This window comes from Catharus ustulatus, chromosome 6 (genome assembly GCF_009819885.2).
Source record: "Catharus ustulatus isolate bCatUst1 chromosome 6, bCatUst1.pri.v2, whole genome shotgun sequence".
Classification (NCBI taxonomy): Eukaryota; Metazoa; Chordata; class Aves; order Passeriformes; family Turdidae; genus Catharus; species Catharus ustulatus.
In genome coordinates, this window is record NC_046226.1 from 11,069,180 (window position 1) to 11,089,164 (window position 19,985).

The 19,985-nt window shown below is 43.3% G+C and overlaps 1 protein-coding gene across 1 annotated transcript in view; it reads right to left on the minus strand.

Annotated features, from left to right (window-relative positions):
• RCOR1 (REST corepressor 1) overlaps positions 1-19,985 on the minus strand; it is an 82,794-nt gene that overhangs the window by 15,852 nt on the left and 46,957 nt on the right. Inside the window, exons 5-7 of the mRNA XM_033063211.1 lie at positions 7,660-7,712; positions 3,525-3,686; positions 861-979 (exon numbers count right to left, since the gene is read on the minus strand). Coding sequence (XP_032919102.1) covers positions 861-979; positions 3,525-3,686; positions 7,660-7,712 — 334 coding nt within the window. The remainder of the gene's footprint in view (positions 1-860; positions 980-3,524; positions 3,687-7,659; positions 7,713-19,985) is intronic.

A 19,985-nucleotide genomic window follows, 5' to 3' on the forward strand; every position in this document is an offset into this window, starting at 1 on the left:
TCCTTCAGCTCCAGAACTAGGTGAAGTCACCAAGTGACAGAACTGTACAGATACTTACACCAATATGCACAAGGCCACTGTGCTGACCTACCTTCAAGGGCTTGCATGGGTATTCAGGAGGGTGAGCTTGCAGAAAAAGCATGAGTCAAGCTCATTTGCTAAAGCTCAGTAGCTAATGACATCCTGAACACCACCAGCCTCACTGAAATGCCAAAGCACCCAGCACTCCCAGGAACAGTTCAGCCAGAGAGCTCATCCTAAGTTCCCCTGTGCTACCCTCTTCTCAGCCACTCAAAATCAAAGGTTTAACTTCAACTTTCTCAGAGAATGAAGCAACCTTATGCTTGGCTGCAGTTTTCTAAGATGCAGGAGTGGAATGCACAGGCTGAGAGGGATCCTGCACTGGAGCCCGTTTCCTGCAGCAGGTGCATATTCTCACTCTGCTGAGCATCACATGGAGGAAATAAAGGCAGATTTCAGCTCTTTCATTAATTCCTTTTACTGTTCTGCTTATCAGCTTTCCTGGCTCTGCTGACAACAGTGCCAATCAGATTATAAACAGCTTTAATTCCAATTTCTCAACCCTCAAGCGTTATCAGAGAAAAAGTTCTAGAATGGTGGGACTGTAACCAGTGCACTAGAGGGCAGTCAGGAATTAGTGTCAAAACAGGGAGCACAGCTAACTGCCAACTGCCTTTTGGCTTTAAACAAAGCACAACATAGCAGGGAAGAGGTGTGGTACCAGGAAATGTTTTGGGGAGAATCCTACATGTAGTTTCTTATAAGCTAACAGAGATTTCTGGGATAGACTGAAGAAATCAGTGTGCAGTAATACACAGCCTTTCTGCTTGCAAACCTACCTTTCCTCACGTTCCCTTTTTTGTTTACGAGCATGACGGTCCATCACACTAGTTTTAGTCCTTGTCTTCTTCCAGGAGTAGTAAAATTTCACCAGGCTGGCTATTGATTTGTCAGGAAGCTGTAAATTAAAATGTATCCTTTTATATGTTTATATGCAAAGTATCCCCAGAAGTTCACATACAATGGGTTTGTTTTTCCATGGAACACCTGATCTCTTTGCACTGGATACTCTCAAAATCTCAAGCAAGGCAGTTCTGCAACCTTTCCAAAAATGATCAGTGAGGGAGTGTTTCAGGTTAGTGCCTACTATTTAGGACATGAAGATCTCTAAAGAGCATCTCAGCAAGCTTCCACTCACCAGTCAAGCAGCTGGTTCCCTCTAGAATAGGGGAACACAGCAAGAGCAAATCTGAAATGAGGCCTCAAAACTGAGATAACAGTTTTAAAGCCAGAACAGACCTAGAAGTCAACAAAGACACACATAAACAATCACAGAAACTGATGAATTGCAAACAACCCAAGCGTATCTCTGATGTTGGGTTAAATAGGTTTATTCACACCATTCACATGACAAAGTCTATTCAAAGGTCTCAACAAAGGATGTTTTCAAAAGGTGAAGTGTTACTGTATGGTGAACTGAGGGCACAGGAAAACACAAATTATTTTTTGTCCTCTTATACAAATGCCATTATCCTGCAGCTAGGGAAGAAAAATCTGACTCCAAAAAGTGTAAAACCACATTAAGACTAATTCTCTACTTTGGAGGTACTCTACATGAATGCTCTTACACAGGACTTCAAAAAGGTTAAAGTCCAGCCTTTTCTGATGAATGAAACATGTTTTACTTAAGTGTCTGATCCCATTTGGAGGGAAGAGCAGACTGGGAGGAAAACAAAACAAAACTCTGAGCAAGAGCCAGATTTCTTTCACACAAACACTGCAGTTTAAGTCTTGACCTGAGACAAGCCTGGCTCTCAAACTGCAGACTGACTGACTTCAGGTTCTAACAACTGATCACACCAGCACTCCCACTCTGGCCCACAGCTGCACACAGGCAGGATCCATCGGCCCTGGCAAAGCACAGGTGCTAAGTCAATGTTGTGCTGCCAACAGCCATGCAACAGGCTGGTGTGCTGAAATTAAAAAGAGTTCCACAGAATAAACTCAGGGACAAGGCTGTTCATGACAAACATCCACTTGGCTATAAACTTGTGCTGAGAGTGCCAAAATATCAGAACCAGCTCTGGTAAATAATGTAACTCGCCTTTCATTCTCTGGCTTTGGAGGTTTCTCCCCTCAGTTCCAATGTGCACAGGTGCTGATGGGACAGTATCAATAAACTAACAACTAACATGCTCCCAAACCATTGATTTCTGTCCCCTGCTAAACACAAAGCTTCGTGCCATTTAATTCCTTTCATGCAGAATCGCTTTCCTGGGAGCACCAGTAAAAAAGTATATCATTACCTAGGGAACAGTGCATGAGCTTGGCATCCCTGTATTGGAATGCACTTCACTCAGGGACCATGCTTCTGCACATAAACCTAACTGAGAATTTCTGGTTTTGACAGTTAACCAACCAAGGATGGGGCTTTATGTTCTCTTTTTTCCCCAGGACATTCCCCTGCCCTATTTTCCCTCCCATATAAGAGCACAGGAGTAAAGCAGCTTAACTCTTCAAGAGTTCCATCACCTGACCCAAGGAGTGGAGACCCTACGACTCCAAGAACATTTAGAAATGAATGTCAGTGAAGGACAAGGTACATCAAGGAGAACATGACAAAAACAAGCCTCTGACACCCTTTTGAAAAGGGATCTTCATCCTTGGAAGGCAAGTGACCTTTTGCTTTCCAGCAGAATCAGCAACAGACCTGTGTCACATGTGCTTTAAAGAGGCTGAACAGACTGCAACAGCCTAGGCTCACTTCAAAGGGTCACAGATAGTGGAACTGGGTCTTGTTGGAACACTCAAGAGGCTGCTTTACTGAAGGAGAGCAAAGAACAAAGTCCAGTTCATACCCAGGTGATGAACCACCTGAACACACTATCAAGACAGTTATTAAAAATTTTTACAACCCATCCTCTCCCTCTTTCAAAAGAAAATTGCACACTTCCTAGCACTTCCCTTTCAGGCAGAAACCTGTCCTTAAAGTTTTCAATCATACATTTAAAATGGTATCATTACCAACCAAAAGCAAAGGACTAAAGCTTGCAAGGATGTACAAGCCTACATCACAGCATCAGCTGTGAAGAATAGATTTCATCATTCAAACAAATTAATTCCTAAAAATCAGGCTGTAAGAAAGGCAATCAACTTTGCACAGAGATGATCTTTACTGCATATGTGTAGGCACATGTGCACAGACCATGCCTGGACTCCAGCTGAGACAAACACTACCATAGCACACAGGGGACTGAAAACTGTAATTTCCAACCAAAAAAAAATCACACAGTCATAGTCTATCCTGAACCAGTAAAGCACTTCAGGAAAACACTTCCATAGAGACTCAGGGAATAATACTGTTTTTTTCAATTCATGGCAACATTTTCCCTCTAACATCCCCTTTGGCCTGTTCTTTCTCAAGAGCATTAGACACACATTCAGCACAAACAGCACCGAAGACAACAGTCTGTTCTGCTTTCCACTCCTCCGAAACCACTTACCATCTGCTGGATCCTGTGAAAAGTTTTCCCATGGAAACTGAAGGCTTGTTCAAACAAGACCTTGTCTTCCACTGTCCACTCATCTGGGAATGGAGTAAAGTTTGGCAGATCTGCCAAAGACTTCTCAATGTTGTGCTTGTGCCAAAACAGCATCCCAAGAGCCTAGAAATAACACAGATACCAAAGTGACAATTGTAATAAAAAGAAACATTACTTGAAAATGGAAAGGAAGAGCTACAACATTTTTCTCAGGCAACACATTAGACATAATTTTAATTCTCAGCTACATCAAACGCTTCTCTGAGTGCAAGAAACCTAGAACCTGCTCCCCAGCTAGGCTGTGAAGACCAGCCTGAAATACCACACAGGCCATTATGTAATAAAAGACTAGCAACAGAAAGGTGGGAGAAAAAACTTAAGGAATTACTTCAGCTTTGCTGATCATTACTGATCATAGTATGCACAGATAAGCTATGCAAAGGCTTGGGGGAGTCTACCATAAAAAAACTGAATGAAGGGCAACTTCTTTCCAGTGTTAGACTCCATTTCCTGGCAATTAGAAGGATGGTTTAGTAGACTGGAGTTTTTCAAATTGTTTATGGGGTTCCTTGTGAGGGGGAAGGGGAAAAGCAGAAGATAATTAAACAAGAACTAGAAGAAGGAAAGGCAGAGAACATGCACCACCTTGACTTGCTGCTAAAAAGTCCCTGACCCAAAGGAGGAATAAATCTCACTCATTCCAGGGGTAGCTCTTTTGTTCCCTTGAGAGAGACCTCATTTTGCTGTTGCAGTCCCTGGTTCTCAGTTCTAAAGACAAAGTGCCTGTGCTGCACTTCACCACCTGCAAATCATTCCCCTTCTGCTGTCTCCAAGACACTTGTGTGCAGCCCCACTCTCCCAGGGCTCCACAGCCCTGTGTGTTATGACACAACACTACCTCTGGCATGCCAGCAACCACAGAGAGTCATTCTGGGAAGGCCTGACTCTGCAGAGCTAAAAAACAGCCTTTCACAATTGCTATGAAGTGAAAACAATCCCTAACATGCTGAGTAAAACATAAGAATAACCCACTCATCATATGCAAACTCAGCTCAGGTTTCGCAGCCATAGTTACCCTCAACTAGTAGTTTCACCCTGGCTGCCCAGCATTACTAAATCCCTCCAAAATCGGGGTTTCCCCATTATGCTTTGCTACGCAAAAAAACAGTTTCTTTATGGGATCTCACACCCCTGAGATTCTGCAGAGAGCATGCATATAAATGTTAGTGTTATCCAAGATCTTGCCCAGATTCTACTGGATTCTCAGTGCTGCCCACACACCATCTCCTTCCTTTTGCCACCAAGTAGTAATCTCAGTTGCAGGTACTTGATATGTCACAGAAGCCACACAACCAATATGGCAAGGATGGGGTCAAATATACTATTTTGCAGTCATGAAGGACTGAGTTTTCTCTCCCCTGACAATCTCCTTCAGCTTCAAATATGAGATCTACCTGACATCCTCATGAGGAAGCAAGCGAGAAACAAGGAGCAAGACATTTTGGAAGGGCAAGGTAGCATTAAATAGCACTGAGGTGTTAGTGAGGACTGAGGGGAGAGCTGCTTAAAGCAAGAGGCTAACGAAAAGATTTTCCTTACAGGCTTGTTTAACAAGAGATCAGTACTCCTCTTCCACCCGCCCTGGAAGAACTCTGCACATATACACAGGTAAGCAAAGGGCCTTCCCAGGCTGCTTTGTCCCAGAGTGTCTGAAAAAGGCTGGCAGGAAAGCCCAGGTCACAGCCAGACTTACTGTGGTGCTTCCAGAGGTCTGTGACTACCACAGCTCAGCACAACCACCCACAGCTGTCTGCAGCACCAGCTGAAGCACCTGCCCTGCAGGGAGCCTGCCCTGCGGCTGGCCAGGCTGCAGGGACTCCCATCAGCACAGTCCTGAACCTCCAGCCATGATCCAACAGCAGCAGAGCCAACAACAGGGCACTCAGCCACGGGCAAGGGGAGTGAAAGGACAGGGATGGGAGCCGGGCTGGCACAGAGCAGGCAGCTGGACAGGAACACTGCTGGGCAGAGGAGAACCAGGCGGCACACACCCCAGCACCCTGCCAGCAGCTCCCACTCCCTTTGGCAGACTGGCACATCTCAGCCTTTAAAGGGATGTTTTGGGCAGTGGGCACAAGAGGAAAAAAGGCAATCTCTGAGCAATGACTGTTAGCCAAGCCACTCAGAAGAGTAAAGTGACCGGCTGTCAGGGGAATGTGTGTGTGGGAGAGGGCTGCCTTGGCCAGCAAAGCCCAGAGACAGTGGCCAATTGCTAAAGTGAGCTTTTACTGGCTTCCAGGGAGTCTGTATCAGCCTGTCCAGTTACCCAGCCAACAGCAACTCTGATGATACCTGCTGAAGACAGAGTTTCCCTTGATGACACAAATAATCATCCTGATTTGAAAGCCTTGACATTTTTCCCTGTAATACAAAATGAATGTGTGCCTTCCAGAGCAATACAAGCTAGATCCTCTCCAGTTATTTCCTAAAAATGCCTAGCACAGCTCTCTAGGAAATCCCAAAGGACCTAGGAAACATGTTTAACTCTGGAGTATTATGTGAAAGTGCTACAGAAGGAATGAGGAAATTTTTAGGAGCAGGGACACTTTTACAAGCTGCTCTGCCACTTCACACTCTGATGTGGTAAGTCATGCAACTTCTAAACACAAAGGAGGAGAGAAAAATGGAAAAAAAGACTTCAAGGAAAGGAATGAGTGGGAGGTCTATATTTTCAACAGTAAACTTAATACAATTCTCTGTTAGCTATATTTAAGTTTTTCAAACCACTAGAATTCAGTGGGTTTTTTTAAAAATCACAAACTTCATTTTCATCAGTCTTCTGTATCTAACTTTACTTTCCACATAGTACTTCACCACTAAAACAATGAAACCCATTTCTACTATTCTAAATGTTATTCACAATAACCAATACTAGAGTATACCAATATCAGCTGAAAAGAGTTACCACCTTTATTTTCATTTTAAGTGCACAGCCTTTGGATTTCTTCATGTTAATTTTACTGCTGTTTTCTGCTCTTAGAAACTACAATTATCAAGTCTGATCATTCTTGGTTTTGTCAGAAATTTTGCTGGCTATCTCAACTTCGGTGTTCGTGTTCAGCAAGAAGTGTTTTTGAGCATGAGTATCAACCACTGAAAGTCTGACTCAAGGATGACAGCAGAATCATTTACATAGAAGCCCTTGCTCATCCTAACCATTTGTTTCTATGCTCACAGCCTCTGTCTGAAAGTTTCATAAACTTTCAAGTTTTTGTACTTGTAGAGACAGTATGTGATTTGCCAATACAGTAAGTCATGGAATTCCCTGCCTTCCCTTTCCCAGCAAGTATTAGTGCATGAGGAAACTTCATAGAATTCAGGAAAGTTTCTGAGGCACAGATCTACTCCCCAGCAAGTTTTGAAATCATTGTCAGTTAACACCAGAAAGAACAGTACACAATCCTACACCACAGGGAATAAAGGAGAGGTCTGTTCCTCAGACCAGGATTTCCATCCCCAGGTTACAGGTACTGGCTAAGGTCAGTGGATGCTGGCAAAGTCATCCCCTGTTTACTGCACTGACAGCCAAGGTGCTCATCTGAGAAATGTAAAATGATTTGCAACACAGTTTTAAGGTAAATAACTGTGGGGATTGGTTTGCCTCAGAAAAGTACATGATGGTTCAATAGCTCATTAATAACTGCCAAGACATCCATGAAGCAGTCAGAGCAGTCAGTTGGAAACTGCAGCGCAATCAGGCAGCTGTCCAAAGATAAGCCAATCTTTTTAACGTTGTTTAGGGGTTCTGAAAGTGCTCAAGAAGCAGGCACCAGAGGAAGCATAATACTCATGGCCAGACTCCATTAGAAATTATAACGGTTTTGTTTTTCTTCTTTTGACTCCATGTAAAAGTAGGGGTGAACTCTGTATCCACAGAGCACAGGCTACTTTTAGGAACAGTTGGTTTTGGGACAAGTAGTAGAGGAGAAAATAAAGAAGGTACAGAAAGAAAGAAGCACTTCTAGGCAGTCGCTTGAAGTAATGTTTGAATACTCGCTGAAAATATTTAAAAATAAAGTATTCAAAGGGTTGTTACCTGCTCCATATTGTATCCATGCTTCTCTTTAGCAATGGCAATATATTCATCCACTGAAAAACAAAGAGAAGGTGTTAAGTACATTTCATATAATGATTTCATCTCATCTTCCCTTCGCTCTCCCAGTCTAAAACCCAGCTCTGATTTCAGCCCTCCGCAGAACTACTGTTTCAAACAACTCAGGAACAGAAGGAAACATAAGAAAAATAAGCCACCAGACAAACTACTTTCCTTAACAAGCTTAACTGATCCATGATATCCAATCCAGTTCCAGTACTTCTGAAACACTGCCTATAGTACATCAGAACTTGTTCATCAAAACTGTAGACATGACTGTGTCAGCTGCTTTTTGGGATGTGTGTTCATTTTGTGGTGAGTTTTTTATTGGTTGTTTGGTAGTGATTCTTTTTAATAGCTCAAAATTAGCTGTTTTCTGAAGGAAAAACATCCCCAGACACAATCCATACCTACCAATAATACTGCCAGAATCCTAGTGTTGCACAATCACTGCAGATATCTTGGCAATTTTTTTTAATTCTTAGATTTCAGCAGTTTTTATCTTGGACCAAACCCCACATTCTTGTATCATTAGGCACCATGCACTTTTAATCTTTACAATGTGAACATGCTCTGAGAAGTTATATTTTGTATAGATGGGACTAAACCCAAACATCTTTCACTAATTAATCTAAAAGCTGAGAGTCCTGCTTCACCCAGTGGAGTGGAAGATGCTGAGTGGAAGAAGCACTGGTTGTCTGTATGATCCCCAACAACATGCTAGTACCCTGACCTAAAACTGACACACAGACCCAAAGCTTTCATCCCTCTACAAAATTCGGACTTCACAATGAGTCTCACAGCAGTGAACTCAGAAACCATTCTCCCTTCTTTTTCTACAGATACCCAGGGAGGGATGAAAGCAAATGCCAGTGCTGAGCACCAGACTCATGGAGAACATGCACAGCAAGGAAATGGTTCTGTACACTCTGCAGCTAAGGAAGCCACATTTCCCACAGTCTGGACCTCATGATTAACTTCAGCTCTCAAATGTGCTTCTCACATATTTTCAACCTTTATAAACACTCTTATGGAATAGTATGGCATTCTTTAAAGCTTTTCCTTCAAGCTGTGACAGCCCTCAATTATTCCTTCAGCTTATTAAACTAAGCTATAAGCTCAAAAAGGTACTGGGAAAACAGAAAGGATAAATCAGAAAATGCACAGCAGGAGAGCACCAGCCTCTTATTTTCAATTTGTCATTAATAATAAGAATTTAGATCTAGGTACTTAAAATAGACATCCCATCTTTAGACTTGCCAATAAGACCTGTGATAGTAACCACAGACCTTCATCTGGAAAAGGGAAGTACCAACATTTTGTGTTACTTTCCACAAAAAGGTGTTGGAAAAGAGGGCCTTTGTTAAGTGCCCTGCAAAAGTCCATGAGAATATTAATACAGCCATATCCTGTGGCAGAAGAGCATGCTGTAAACACAGGCACAGTTGTACATTAGCAAGGACACTCCATGAGGTTCTTGTCCTTCCACGCTCCCACTTGCACACAATGGCAACTCCCAACAGGCTGACAAACCTGTTCATTGCTCCATGTCCTAGATCCATTCAGTAAAAAGTTTTATTAGCCTGTTGGAAAAAGGTCTAGCCAAAACCATTCATTTGCACTGTTACAATACAAATATATCTCTCTAAGTCAACAAATTATTTCTAAGAACCATGTTGAATTGCGATGAAAACCATCTCTTCTTGCAAACAACCTTTTCTTGCACAAGGGAAACATAATACAATAGCTCCAAATGCAGTGGAGGTGCTTGGGACAATGACCAATTTCCTAGGCTGAATTTGTTGCATTGCCTAATAGAACATCCTGAGGGTTACTGATGCCTAATATGAACCTTGAAAATCAGCTCCGCCACAGGAAATAAAACCAACTTGCAAAACCACATCCCAACCAGAGAACATGATCTAGAAGGGACACACAGGGTAAACAGGGACAGAGAAGGGAACTGCCTCATATACACACATCCCTTCCCTCCACATGTCCAATGGGGCAGGGAACATCAAAGATAGGGGCAGAACAGCAATTTCAGGTGCTTCCAGAGTTATAAAGCCACAAGAACAAAGGCTGCCGGGAAACCCTACATGCAGCATTTTCCTGTTCAGCTAAATGCTCTCTGCTTCCTTAAAAAACAGATATTGCACATGCAGTGTTATATATTTTGTCTAAGGAGGACATGAAGGAAGGAGGAGGGAAAGGAGCTGAATTCTCTCAAGTCCAAGGCTGAATTAAGCTCCTGAATGCTAAGTACTACTGCATTAACTACTGTGCTTTCACCGTGGAAAGATCTACAGCTCCTCATTTGACTTCAGCATCTTATCTTTTAATATATACAAAGAGATGAGGTTGTTCTCCTTTCCAGAGCATATTATCTTTCTTATGCCTGATGTTGTTTAAGTAATGAAAACATACTTGGTCCCCAAAAAATCATTACAGCATTTTCTCTCCTACCTAAGCAAGAATATTAGCACAGTCCCCACATATCAATAGAATTTCTCTTCAACCAAGTCAATACACCACTGAGCCAAACAGTAGATTATGAGTCACTAGACACCATGAAGGTAAGCTTTCAGGAAAAGATGCTTTTACTGTCACAGTAGGTTCTGTACCGCCTCAGTATTATATCTCACTGTTACAGTGGAGGAAGAAAAAAGAAGAATAAGAAAAAGGCAGTAAGGTAGTACATGAGCACACAGCAATACTACTCCTAAGCACTGAAAGAGCATTTGTGGGTGAAGGACAGACAAGGAGTACACCACTGTACTCTCCTCTTGGCTTGTTTCCTGCCTGCTTACTGCCAATCTAGCCCCTTCTGCTTGTCATTTCTTGGTTAATTGTGAGCTCACTCGCTTTGATGCTTGCACCATTCGAGAGGAATGACAGCCCCTTAAGGAATCCTTCCGACTGCTCTTTCTTTACCTTCCCCCTCCATATGAAGTAAGGAAGGAAAAGCACCAGCTGAGTCACAGGATCCCTTTAGTCTCTCATTCCAGTAGAGCCCGGAATTGCCACAAGCTCAATGCTTCACATGCCACACCAGATAAAGAAGTGTCCTCTTCCATCTCTGCCTTCCCTCCACACTCCTAGCAAGTACAGAGCAGCAGGCACGTGAAATTCTGCTCCCTGCATTTCAGTGGCGCTCAGTCACGTTCGGTGTGTAACCCAGCAATCTGTTTAGACATCAGAGTTCAGAGCCAGAGGAGCCTGGGGCAGAGCCCTGCTTACACCAGAAGAGACAGCTTGCCAGCACAGCTCTGAGCTGCTTTCCAGAAGAGAACAAGCAAGAGCAGCAGAGCAATCCCAGCCCATTTCCCCTAGCATAAAATACACCACCAAGCACTCTTCCTTCCAGCATAACTTTTCCCTGAACAGGGGAGATAAGAGTATCCTCACTTCCCATCCAACTCATTTCCCTACACCAGAAAGATATTTCAACACAGACAGGCCAAAAATACAATGATACTTAAATAGAGACAGTTGTGTGACACAGGAGATGCATTGCTCCTGTGAAGGCTCTTGTTGCTACTAGAAACCAGATGGGGGGAGGGACAGAGAAGAGAGCCATTTCTTCACCTACTTGGCTGCATTTTTCTCTTACATGCATTTTAGCTGTGTAGGGGTAAGCAGGATCCCTCTGTCCATCCCACACCCAAAATGGAGTGAGCACTGGCCCAAAGAGCCCCTTCCGACAGCCAGTCATGCTCAGAAAGGCAGGAGTAGCACAAAAGGCAGGGATGCAGAGGGAACAGAGCCTCACATACACACTGCCACACCAAAGAGGGGCACAGAGTGCTCAGATGCTAAAACACATCTGATTAAAAGATGACTGAAGGACCCTGGGTATAGCACTAAGACAGCCAAAGAGGTAAGGGAAATGGAAGGGAGTGGCAAAGGAAGCACAGAAAGATACTTTCAGCCCCCTGCCCTCTAGAGAGGGGAGTTTGACCAAAATCATGTCCTTAACCCCCTGAACTTTGTGTTCTTGTTCCCAGTCAGCTTTCTCATAAAGACTTGCCTTTTGTTAACCGCCTCCCTGCAAAAATTCCTCACCAGAGGCAAAAGAAAGGGGACCCTCTTTGCTGACACAGGGAAGGAGGAACAAGAGCAAACAACTGCATTGCTGATTTTCAGTCTCACATCCTTGAACAGTGAATTGAGATGTAAAACATGAGCATTTATTTCAGGAGGGCAGGAGAACTCTGAAAAGAGAAATGCCTGAAAATAATAACTCCCCTCATCACCATTTGATCACATCACCATCTCTCTGAGTGGGTCCTTCCGCAGAATTTCTGCCCCCCACCCAAATTGTTTCTCAATGACCCCACAAGGATCAGACTGTGTTCAGCAGACTCAGTGACCCCAAGGCAGGTTTGCAGCATGAGTGAGTGTGCTAAAGCCTATAGGAAGCAACAGGAATGCAGAGGTAGAGCTGTTGCTGCAACCTCAGCTCACCCCTATTACTAGGGTACTGCAGGAGCTCTGAACACTTTGCATATTACGTGATGCAATACCCTGACAGAACAGGGTGAAACGAGGACAAAAGCAGCATCCTTTGCAGCCTCAGTAATGTGCTTCACAGGGTTTGATCAATGCTGGAACCTGCAAGGAATTCTGGATGTTGCTATACATCCATCTCCCTTGAGAACGGGAAAAAAAATAAAAGAGAATAAAAGAACAACAAAAAAAAAGAGAATCAAGACCCAAAATAAATCAATACTATATAAAGAAAATAAGGACATGTAGACACACACATGTGAAACTTTTCCAAATTCCAGAACACAATTATGACGGTATGCAAACAAGCGAGCACAGTTTTTGCCTCGCCTATAAAAACGAGCAGCTGCATTGCCGTCACGCTGCCCTGGCAGCACCGGTGGAACACTCCTGCCACCTCGTGGTCCCAGCTCGGGAGAGGAGGCTGCCAAAAGCACACAGTCTGCTCAACTGTCTCCCTAAAGTTAGCTGCAACTGGAAGCAGGGGAAGTAGGCAAAGATCCTAAACAAAATCACTTAAAAGAAACTAAACTCTACCTGATCTTAGAGGTCGTTCTAACCTTAATTATTCTGTGTTTCCATTCAAAAGGTTCTTATGCCCTGGAAAAGCTATTTCCTCTTACTGGTACGATGAGATGTAACAAGCAGAAGAGGGGAAGACCGAGCACAGACTGTTCTGTGTCCTGTGCTGACCCACCTGGGCAGGCACACAGCCTCCTTTAACACTGTTTCCAGGAACAGAGAGTGCTAGTTACACAGACACAAAAGCTACTTAAAAACCACTTCACGCAACTGAAGGCACAAGAGGATTTAGGCTTTAAGTCCATCGCATCTGCAGCAGGTGAGGATAAAGTCTGGGTACAATTGCAAGGCAAAGGAAAACTTACCCCTTATCTGGAGAAGCTTACTTGAATAGGACCAAGAAAATATATGCTGTAATAGGGCATGGTAACTTGAGTCATGGGACTCCACATTATCTTATCAATCTCCCACCTACTTATCTCCCCATTACTCAGATTTTACTTCTGTATCATCTCTTGCCCATGTACCAAGGACCATAGGGCACCACTGCATTAAAAGTCTCCTATGGCAGCAGGATCAGACTAAGCCCTATCCTCCATCCACCCTGTGAGCACAAGAACCTGCCTGGAATGCGAGGAACCAGACTGGCAAACTGTTCCACTCAAAAACTTTCCCACCACATCAGTTTCCTCACCCAAGCAGGCAGTTAAAGGCATACAAGCACCGAGTGGTGGCTGAAAGCACGGAGATGCTTTGATCTCCTAGGAGGGCCAGTCCCGGACCATCCTGTCACCAGCCCTATCCACACAGGCTGCCGCCTTTTCTGTACCAGCTCAAGGCATTGACCACCACCCTAGTAGAAAGCTTTTCATAGAAGTTTTATACAGTTGTGTACCATAGAAAAATCTCTTTTGTTGGGAGGTCACACAAGCCTGAGAAGAGATGAGCCCTCCTAGTTTCAGCAAGAAATAAGACTGGTTCAAGCCACAAGTGCGACTCATTCCTTGCCCCAGGACAGCAGAGTGGCAGGGATGAGCAGGCGGGTAGGAACAGGTCTACGTAAACTTGCCTTTTGTTAACCACTGGTGAGGAAAAAGTTGTTCACAGAACCACACCTGGAGCATAGAAACTGCAGCCTGAGAGAGAATAAATCAAGAAATAAAATGGAGTCCCCCACTGCTGGGAGCTTCATCCCTTTAGAAACCCTAATATCTACCAAGAGTTTCCTTTGTCACACAAAGGCAAACAGTCCCCAAGCAGTGCACACTAATAAACTAAAAACAAACGCCATATTGCCTACCTCATTTTTAATAATTTTTATACTGCTCTTTGAATTTGTCCTTAGATGCAGGCCATGCAAAGTTGAAACTTCAGTGATGGTTAAACATGCCACTCATCTGTCTTCAGATTTTGCTTCACCAGCTAGATGTACTGCAGACACTGGTGTACAGACAAATTGCCATAATTTTTGTGGTTTGCCAAAACTATATTAAACTCTTTACCAGGAAAGGCCTTTAGTGAGTACATATGTAACTTTTAAAGCCTTTACCAACATACGTTGCTTCCTGAAGTTGCACCCTCTGCTGACACCACCACACCATGAAAAGTCTCAACACACTGTGCATACACACAGGGCAGTGTGCTAATGAGGACTGCCATAAGGAAAGCCAGATGGCTGATGCTCTCTGCTGCTGCTGTTCTCCTTCAGAAATGCCATGTGGATGCCCATGGTAAGGACACCCACAGAGGATCCTCTGGGAAGAAAGACTGCTTCTTATACATCCATCACATTCAACCTTCAGTCAGAAATTGGCTCTGTCATAGCATAGTTTGCCATAGCAAACTGAATACCACTTTACTGGAAGGATGGCACAGGTTTAAATATCTACAGAGCCCTTGGCACCACGAACCCAGATGTTGCCAGATTTACTACAAAAAAGGATGGGAGAGACCTGACAGGGCAGTAACAAAGAGGAAATATTGTCTTTGGGACCTAGTAGAGAAAAGGAAGAGCCAAACTAGATAATCATGGGACCTAAACTGTGACCATGTGGAATCTGAGCACTGCTATCATTTAGCACTGCAAGCCTGATCCTAAGTCAGACACAGACACTGGACTGTATTAAATGCAATTATCAGAGCAATTGATATTGGGTTTAAAGCCCATGTGAGAACAGAAACCCAGCACACGTTAGCTTTTGGAAGGGATAAAACACTCATTCCCATGTATGACCTTCCAAGACAGAAAGAGACATTGCAGACAGGATAAACGCACACAGCAAACACCTCAACAACAAAGAGAGGTTATGGCAGAATAGCTCTTTGCATTATTCAGTACAGTGCTCTCAGTTCAGTCCGAGAAGCCCTAAAGCCAGATTTATTCTGCTGTCAAACCATGGCTTGAGTTCACCCTACTGGGAGGTTACAGCCTTGGATTATACACTTCAACTACAGGCAGCAACACACCCAAGCAACTCAAGTAGCAACAATATAAATACAGTTGTGACAAGAAATAGATCATTTTAAAAAAATAAAATTCGTCATAGTGTTCAGTACAGGGGATTCTAACTTGGGTTAGACGAAACCTCCTTTGCACAGATTTTTGTATAGAAATTATCATGCTCACTCCCTGAGAATGCCTGATCCAGTGAACGCCTTCCAAAAGCCGTATTTGCCGATTTCAAAACAAAACAAACAAAAGAACCCAAGAACAACAATAACACACCAATCTGACACACACTAATGACAGAATCAGTACAGGAGACCACAAAGCCAGGTTACCAACAATCCAATACAAGGTTTCAGTACCCTGCCTAGGAATATTCTCAGCTCTTCATCCATGCTTTATACATTGGAATTCTTGGTCTGCAAAACAGTCAGCGAGAACACCATAAAACTTCATTGAGTAACCTGCTGCCAACCAGCTTCAGAAGCCACCAAGGAACATCCAGACTGAAACAAGCTCAAGAGGGCAAAACCTCCCACAAGGTCCATTTTCCCACCTCAAAGAGATTTTTAAAGCTCCTAAAAACCAGAACTATTATATTCTCTGTTGTTGTAGGAATGTACACTAATGAAAGCCCTGTATGAGAGCCAGGCTTCCTATACAGCATGTGTAACTCCACTTCCCCACAACACAGGGTCTTTGTGCAGCATGAGGGCACATGCACAAGGGGTATGCGAGAGCAGAATAGCCATCAGGTTAAATTACAGCTCATTATTATTGCTACTGATAATAAGGTCCATGTCAAGAAAGGAGAAGCCACGCTGACTCCCTTTATATTGGACACAAAAGCAAAAGAAATAATCAATTTGTCCCCCGGCTACCTCCTTGAGGGATGTCACTTGGGCAGAAAGGAAGCATCGGGCAAGCCAGCAGTCAGTAAGAGGAAGGAGACAAGTCTGAGTCACACAGTTGCTGCCCTCAGCAGATGTGGATCATCCCACTACAGACAGGTCAGCCTTTGGGAGACACTAAAACTCAGTGCATCCATTCTTGTACTTATCTGCTTCCTATAGGCTTAGAAGCACGAAGATGTGTCTGACCTATCCAAGAAGTCCATGCAGAAAGACAGTAAGGTTCCACAGCCAGATCTTGGATAACATTATCCTTACAGTAGCCTCTAAACACATTTAGTAGTTTAATGTCGACAGATCTTAAGGTATTAAAATATCTGTCAAATTAGGTTGGTTTAGAAACAAATCAAGTTACAGATTCATACAGCACATGCTGAAACTTGTATTACATGCAGGCCCTCGCTCCTCAAGGTTGACCCTAAGATATTCTGTAGAAAAGCCTATCACAAACCAATGTTACTAAATAGACCCTGGAATATCAGTGGGGGGTTATCATGGCTTTTAGCCAGGAGTTAGAAACCCAGTGGAGTTAGAAACCCAGTCCTTACTGAGAAGCTACTATGTATATATATTACCACTAACCCTTGCAGTGCTAGAAAATTCCCTATAACCCTACCACAATTTGAACCTGCACAAGAAGCACATGAACAGGGAAGTAACTTAATGTACAGCGCAAAAGTAAGAGTACAGGAAAATTAAGTAGTAGGAGTGGAGTTCCTAATTAGAGCAAATAATGCCACAGCAAACACATAATGATGAGGGAAGCCCTGGCACATGTCCTGGAGAAAGCCAAGCTGCTTTGCCTCCTGCACTAGCAGAGCTGTAAAGGTCACACTTGGCAGCATATGAACTCATCATAGCAAGCTGTTATGGCTGTGACCTCCTCAAGCATTCCTCCTTGGAGACGTCTCCCACAAGAGCTCCTCCCTGCCTGTGCACAGCTTCCATCACATACCTATAATCACATACTTCCTGACTAACTTTGCTCTAAGGAAATTTTTTTTTAAAAGAAAAGAAAAGAACATAGAAAGTTACCTCAGTTCTTCCCTGACCCTATTTTTTTTTTTTTTACCGTAAGAGGCCAGAAAGAACAACCTTGTCCTCTGAAGTGCCCCAAGCCTACCGTTCCCAGCAAGACTGGGGCACACTCAGCCCATCCCAGGGCCGGGCCAAGCAGCGTGAAGCAGCTGCAGCCTCCCTAGTTCTCGTCACACTGGTCCTACAACTCGCACAGCGCCAACCAGGCTGGCTAAGGCTGCTCCCAAACGTATTTCAGATCAAGGCTCACTGCCAGGGTAACTCTCAACACAGCTATCATCACTCCATTACATCCACATCATCCTGTCTCTAAACTTCTCTTAGGAAAAAAGCTTCTTCGGAGCGCCAGCACCGCTTCAATCCTGCAGTAGTGGCAGTCGGCATTTTCAAAGTGGGTCATCTTGACACATTCCGAGAAGGCCTGGATCACACTGCAGTGAAAAGGAGGAACAAACAGGTGGCAGGAGAGAACAAGGCACATGAAGAAACTGGTGACTACCTCCCCCCTCCCAGCACAGCAGCAAAAATTCCCCCAGGATAACACAGCTACCTCAGCTAAGACATCCCTTTCCTGGATACTCTCCAACACATTCTCTTCTTCAGGCTTCTTTTATTTTTGTTTGTGGGTTTTGGGTAAAAAAACCAAACAAAACAAAACACAACAACACAATTCAATGTACCTTTGTTATAATCCATTCAAATACACACTCTAGCTCTCTCAAACTAAACTGCTTTCCTGACTCCACTACTGTGAAAGGGTTAAAAATTCATCTTAATTTAAATATGCGTTCAGGATCCAGAAACATCAACCTGCAGCAATAATGATGAAAGAACTGCTCTGAGATTTCCACACAGCGCTGCAACAGCAACTAGCACAGCAGATGACAAACAAAGGGGAAACTGCAGCTAAGTTTGAGGCAACTCAGCCATTTCAGGGATACACCCACAGCCTTTGAATGCTGGTTATCCTCTTTTTGCTATTCATAATATTGCTACTATTTGCATCAAAAGTTGCCTCAGTTAAAACAAAAAATTGTATTCCTTCAGCATCATCTTTTGATGATTTTCTGAAGTGCAGTGACTGCAGCTGCAGGGAAAAGTGGCCATGACTATTTCTACAGTTAAATTCAAGCAGAATCTTAAATTAAACACTGATTCTTTCATTTCTGAATTCATGGAGATGCATTCTTCAGCTACTGTATTTACATCCAAGCTTCACAGCTGCCAGGTTCGTTGCATAATATGAAATTTGGATTAGGGATAAACATAAATGCATAAATGCAATTCTGCTTTTACATTAATCCTTTTTGCTGTCACTGGGACAGAAAATAAACTGATATTTCTAGGTAACGAGCATACACAAACAGCAGAAACCTAAGTTTGGATTTTTTTGCTATCTTCACTTAAGCAACAAAAGGTCAGCATGTACCTTCAGGAGACAATCACAACTCCTGAAGTCCATCCCTTAGAGACCTAGCAGCTTTTTTTTCAGTACTCATACTTTTACTACTACCAAAAAAAAAAAAAAAAAAGCCAACACCTCAGCAAGTAAAACCCTGGACACAAACAAGCAGAAAAATCCCAAACAGAAGCACAATATTTTCCTTCATCACCTCACACAGCACTCAGCCAACCACAAAAAAACCCTAAGTATAAGCTCAGCTAAGAGTTCAACAATACTTTTTTCTCTCTGGTAGCAAAGCCTAAGCAGCTCCCATCCCTGGCCAAGGTGGCTGCACTTTTACTGAGTATCAACACAAGCTTTTGTGGAATCAAAAACAGGTCATGATAGAGGATGGAGAGTGGATTCAAAATATAACAACTGTTTCAAGAACCCTGCTTAGGGCATGATGGAGAGGAGGGACTTAAAAACAGCTTTTCTGATGCACACAAGACATACCCTCTGCCTCACTGCTGCTGCCTGAGGAAGGGTGCCTGTATGCTGGGGAGGACATGCCTCAGATACCTCTGAAGCAACATTCCCTTCAATTTTAAATGCATCCTGTAAATAGGGGCTTTATTTTCTAAAAGGGAGATTTTAAGATCAGCGCTTTCCCCAGTCTATAGTCTCCCATTTGTGGTTTTGTTCTCGTATTTATTTATTGCTAGGGCACTCTACACCCTATGGAAAATGAGAGTTAATGACAATAGTGATAGAGTCACGTTCACAGAATTCACAGGACAAAACAAGTAAGCCAAGGGGAAAAGGTCACGTCCAAACAGAAGCTCTTCTTAAAACAGCTATGGCACAAATACACACTGAAAACAGAGACCAGTCACAAAAATCACAATCAGACCTTAGAAGACATATTCATGTTCTTTATTCTGATAGTTGCTTTAAATTAGAGAATAGACAAAAGAGATTTCCAAGCTTGCTCAATATTCATTTTAGAAGAAAATCTAAAGAGTAATACAGAGTCCATTTTATGAAAAGATTAACCCTTGAACTAAAGCTGGAGACAGACTCTGGCCACTTAAACATGCAACCTGCCATCAGAAATTTTGGCATTCACCATCACAACAGAGAAGAGCTACCAAAACTCATTTGCACCCTAAGAAGGCTGCTGATACACTAAGGACCAGGGCATACTTAAAAATGTGGTTGGGACATGGGCTTTTTCAAATCCTGAATGCCAACTTGTAACTTCTTAGGGTGGAGCACCACACACTCCCATTACCCAGCCTGTGGCACAGTTAACTAAACCTCGCCCATCCAAACACCACAGGGTTAATATCTTTAGTAACCATAGCAACCAGCACTTCTTCCTCCATCAGAGCCTCAGCTGGCACATTACTGCCTTCCCAGCATCAGGTTTTGCAGCACATTTAGGGACTGCTCCCTT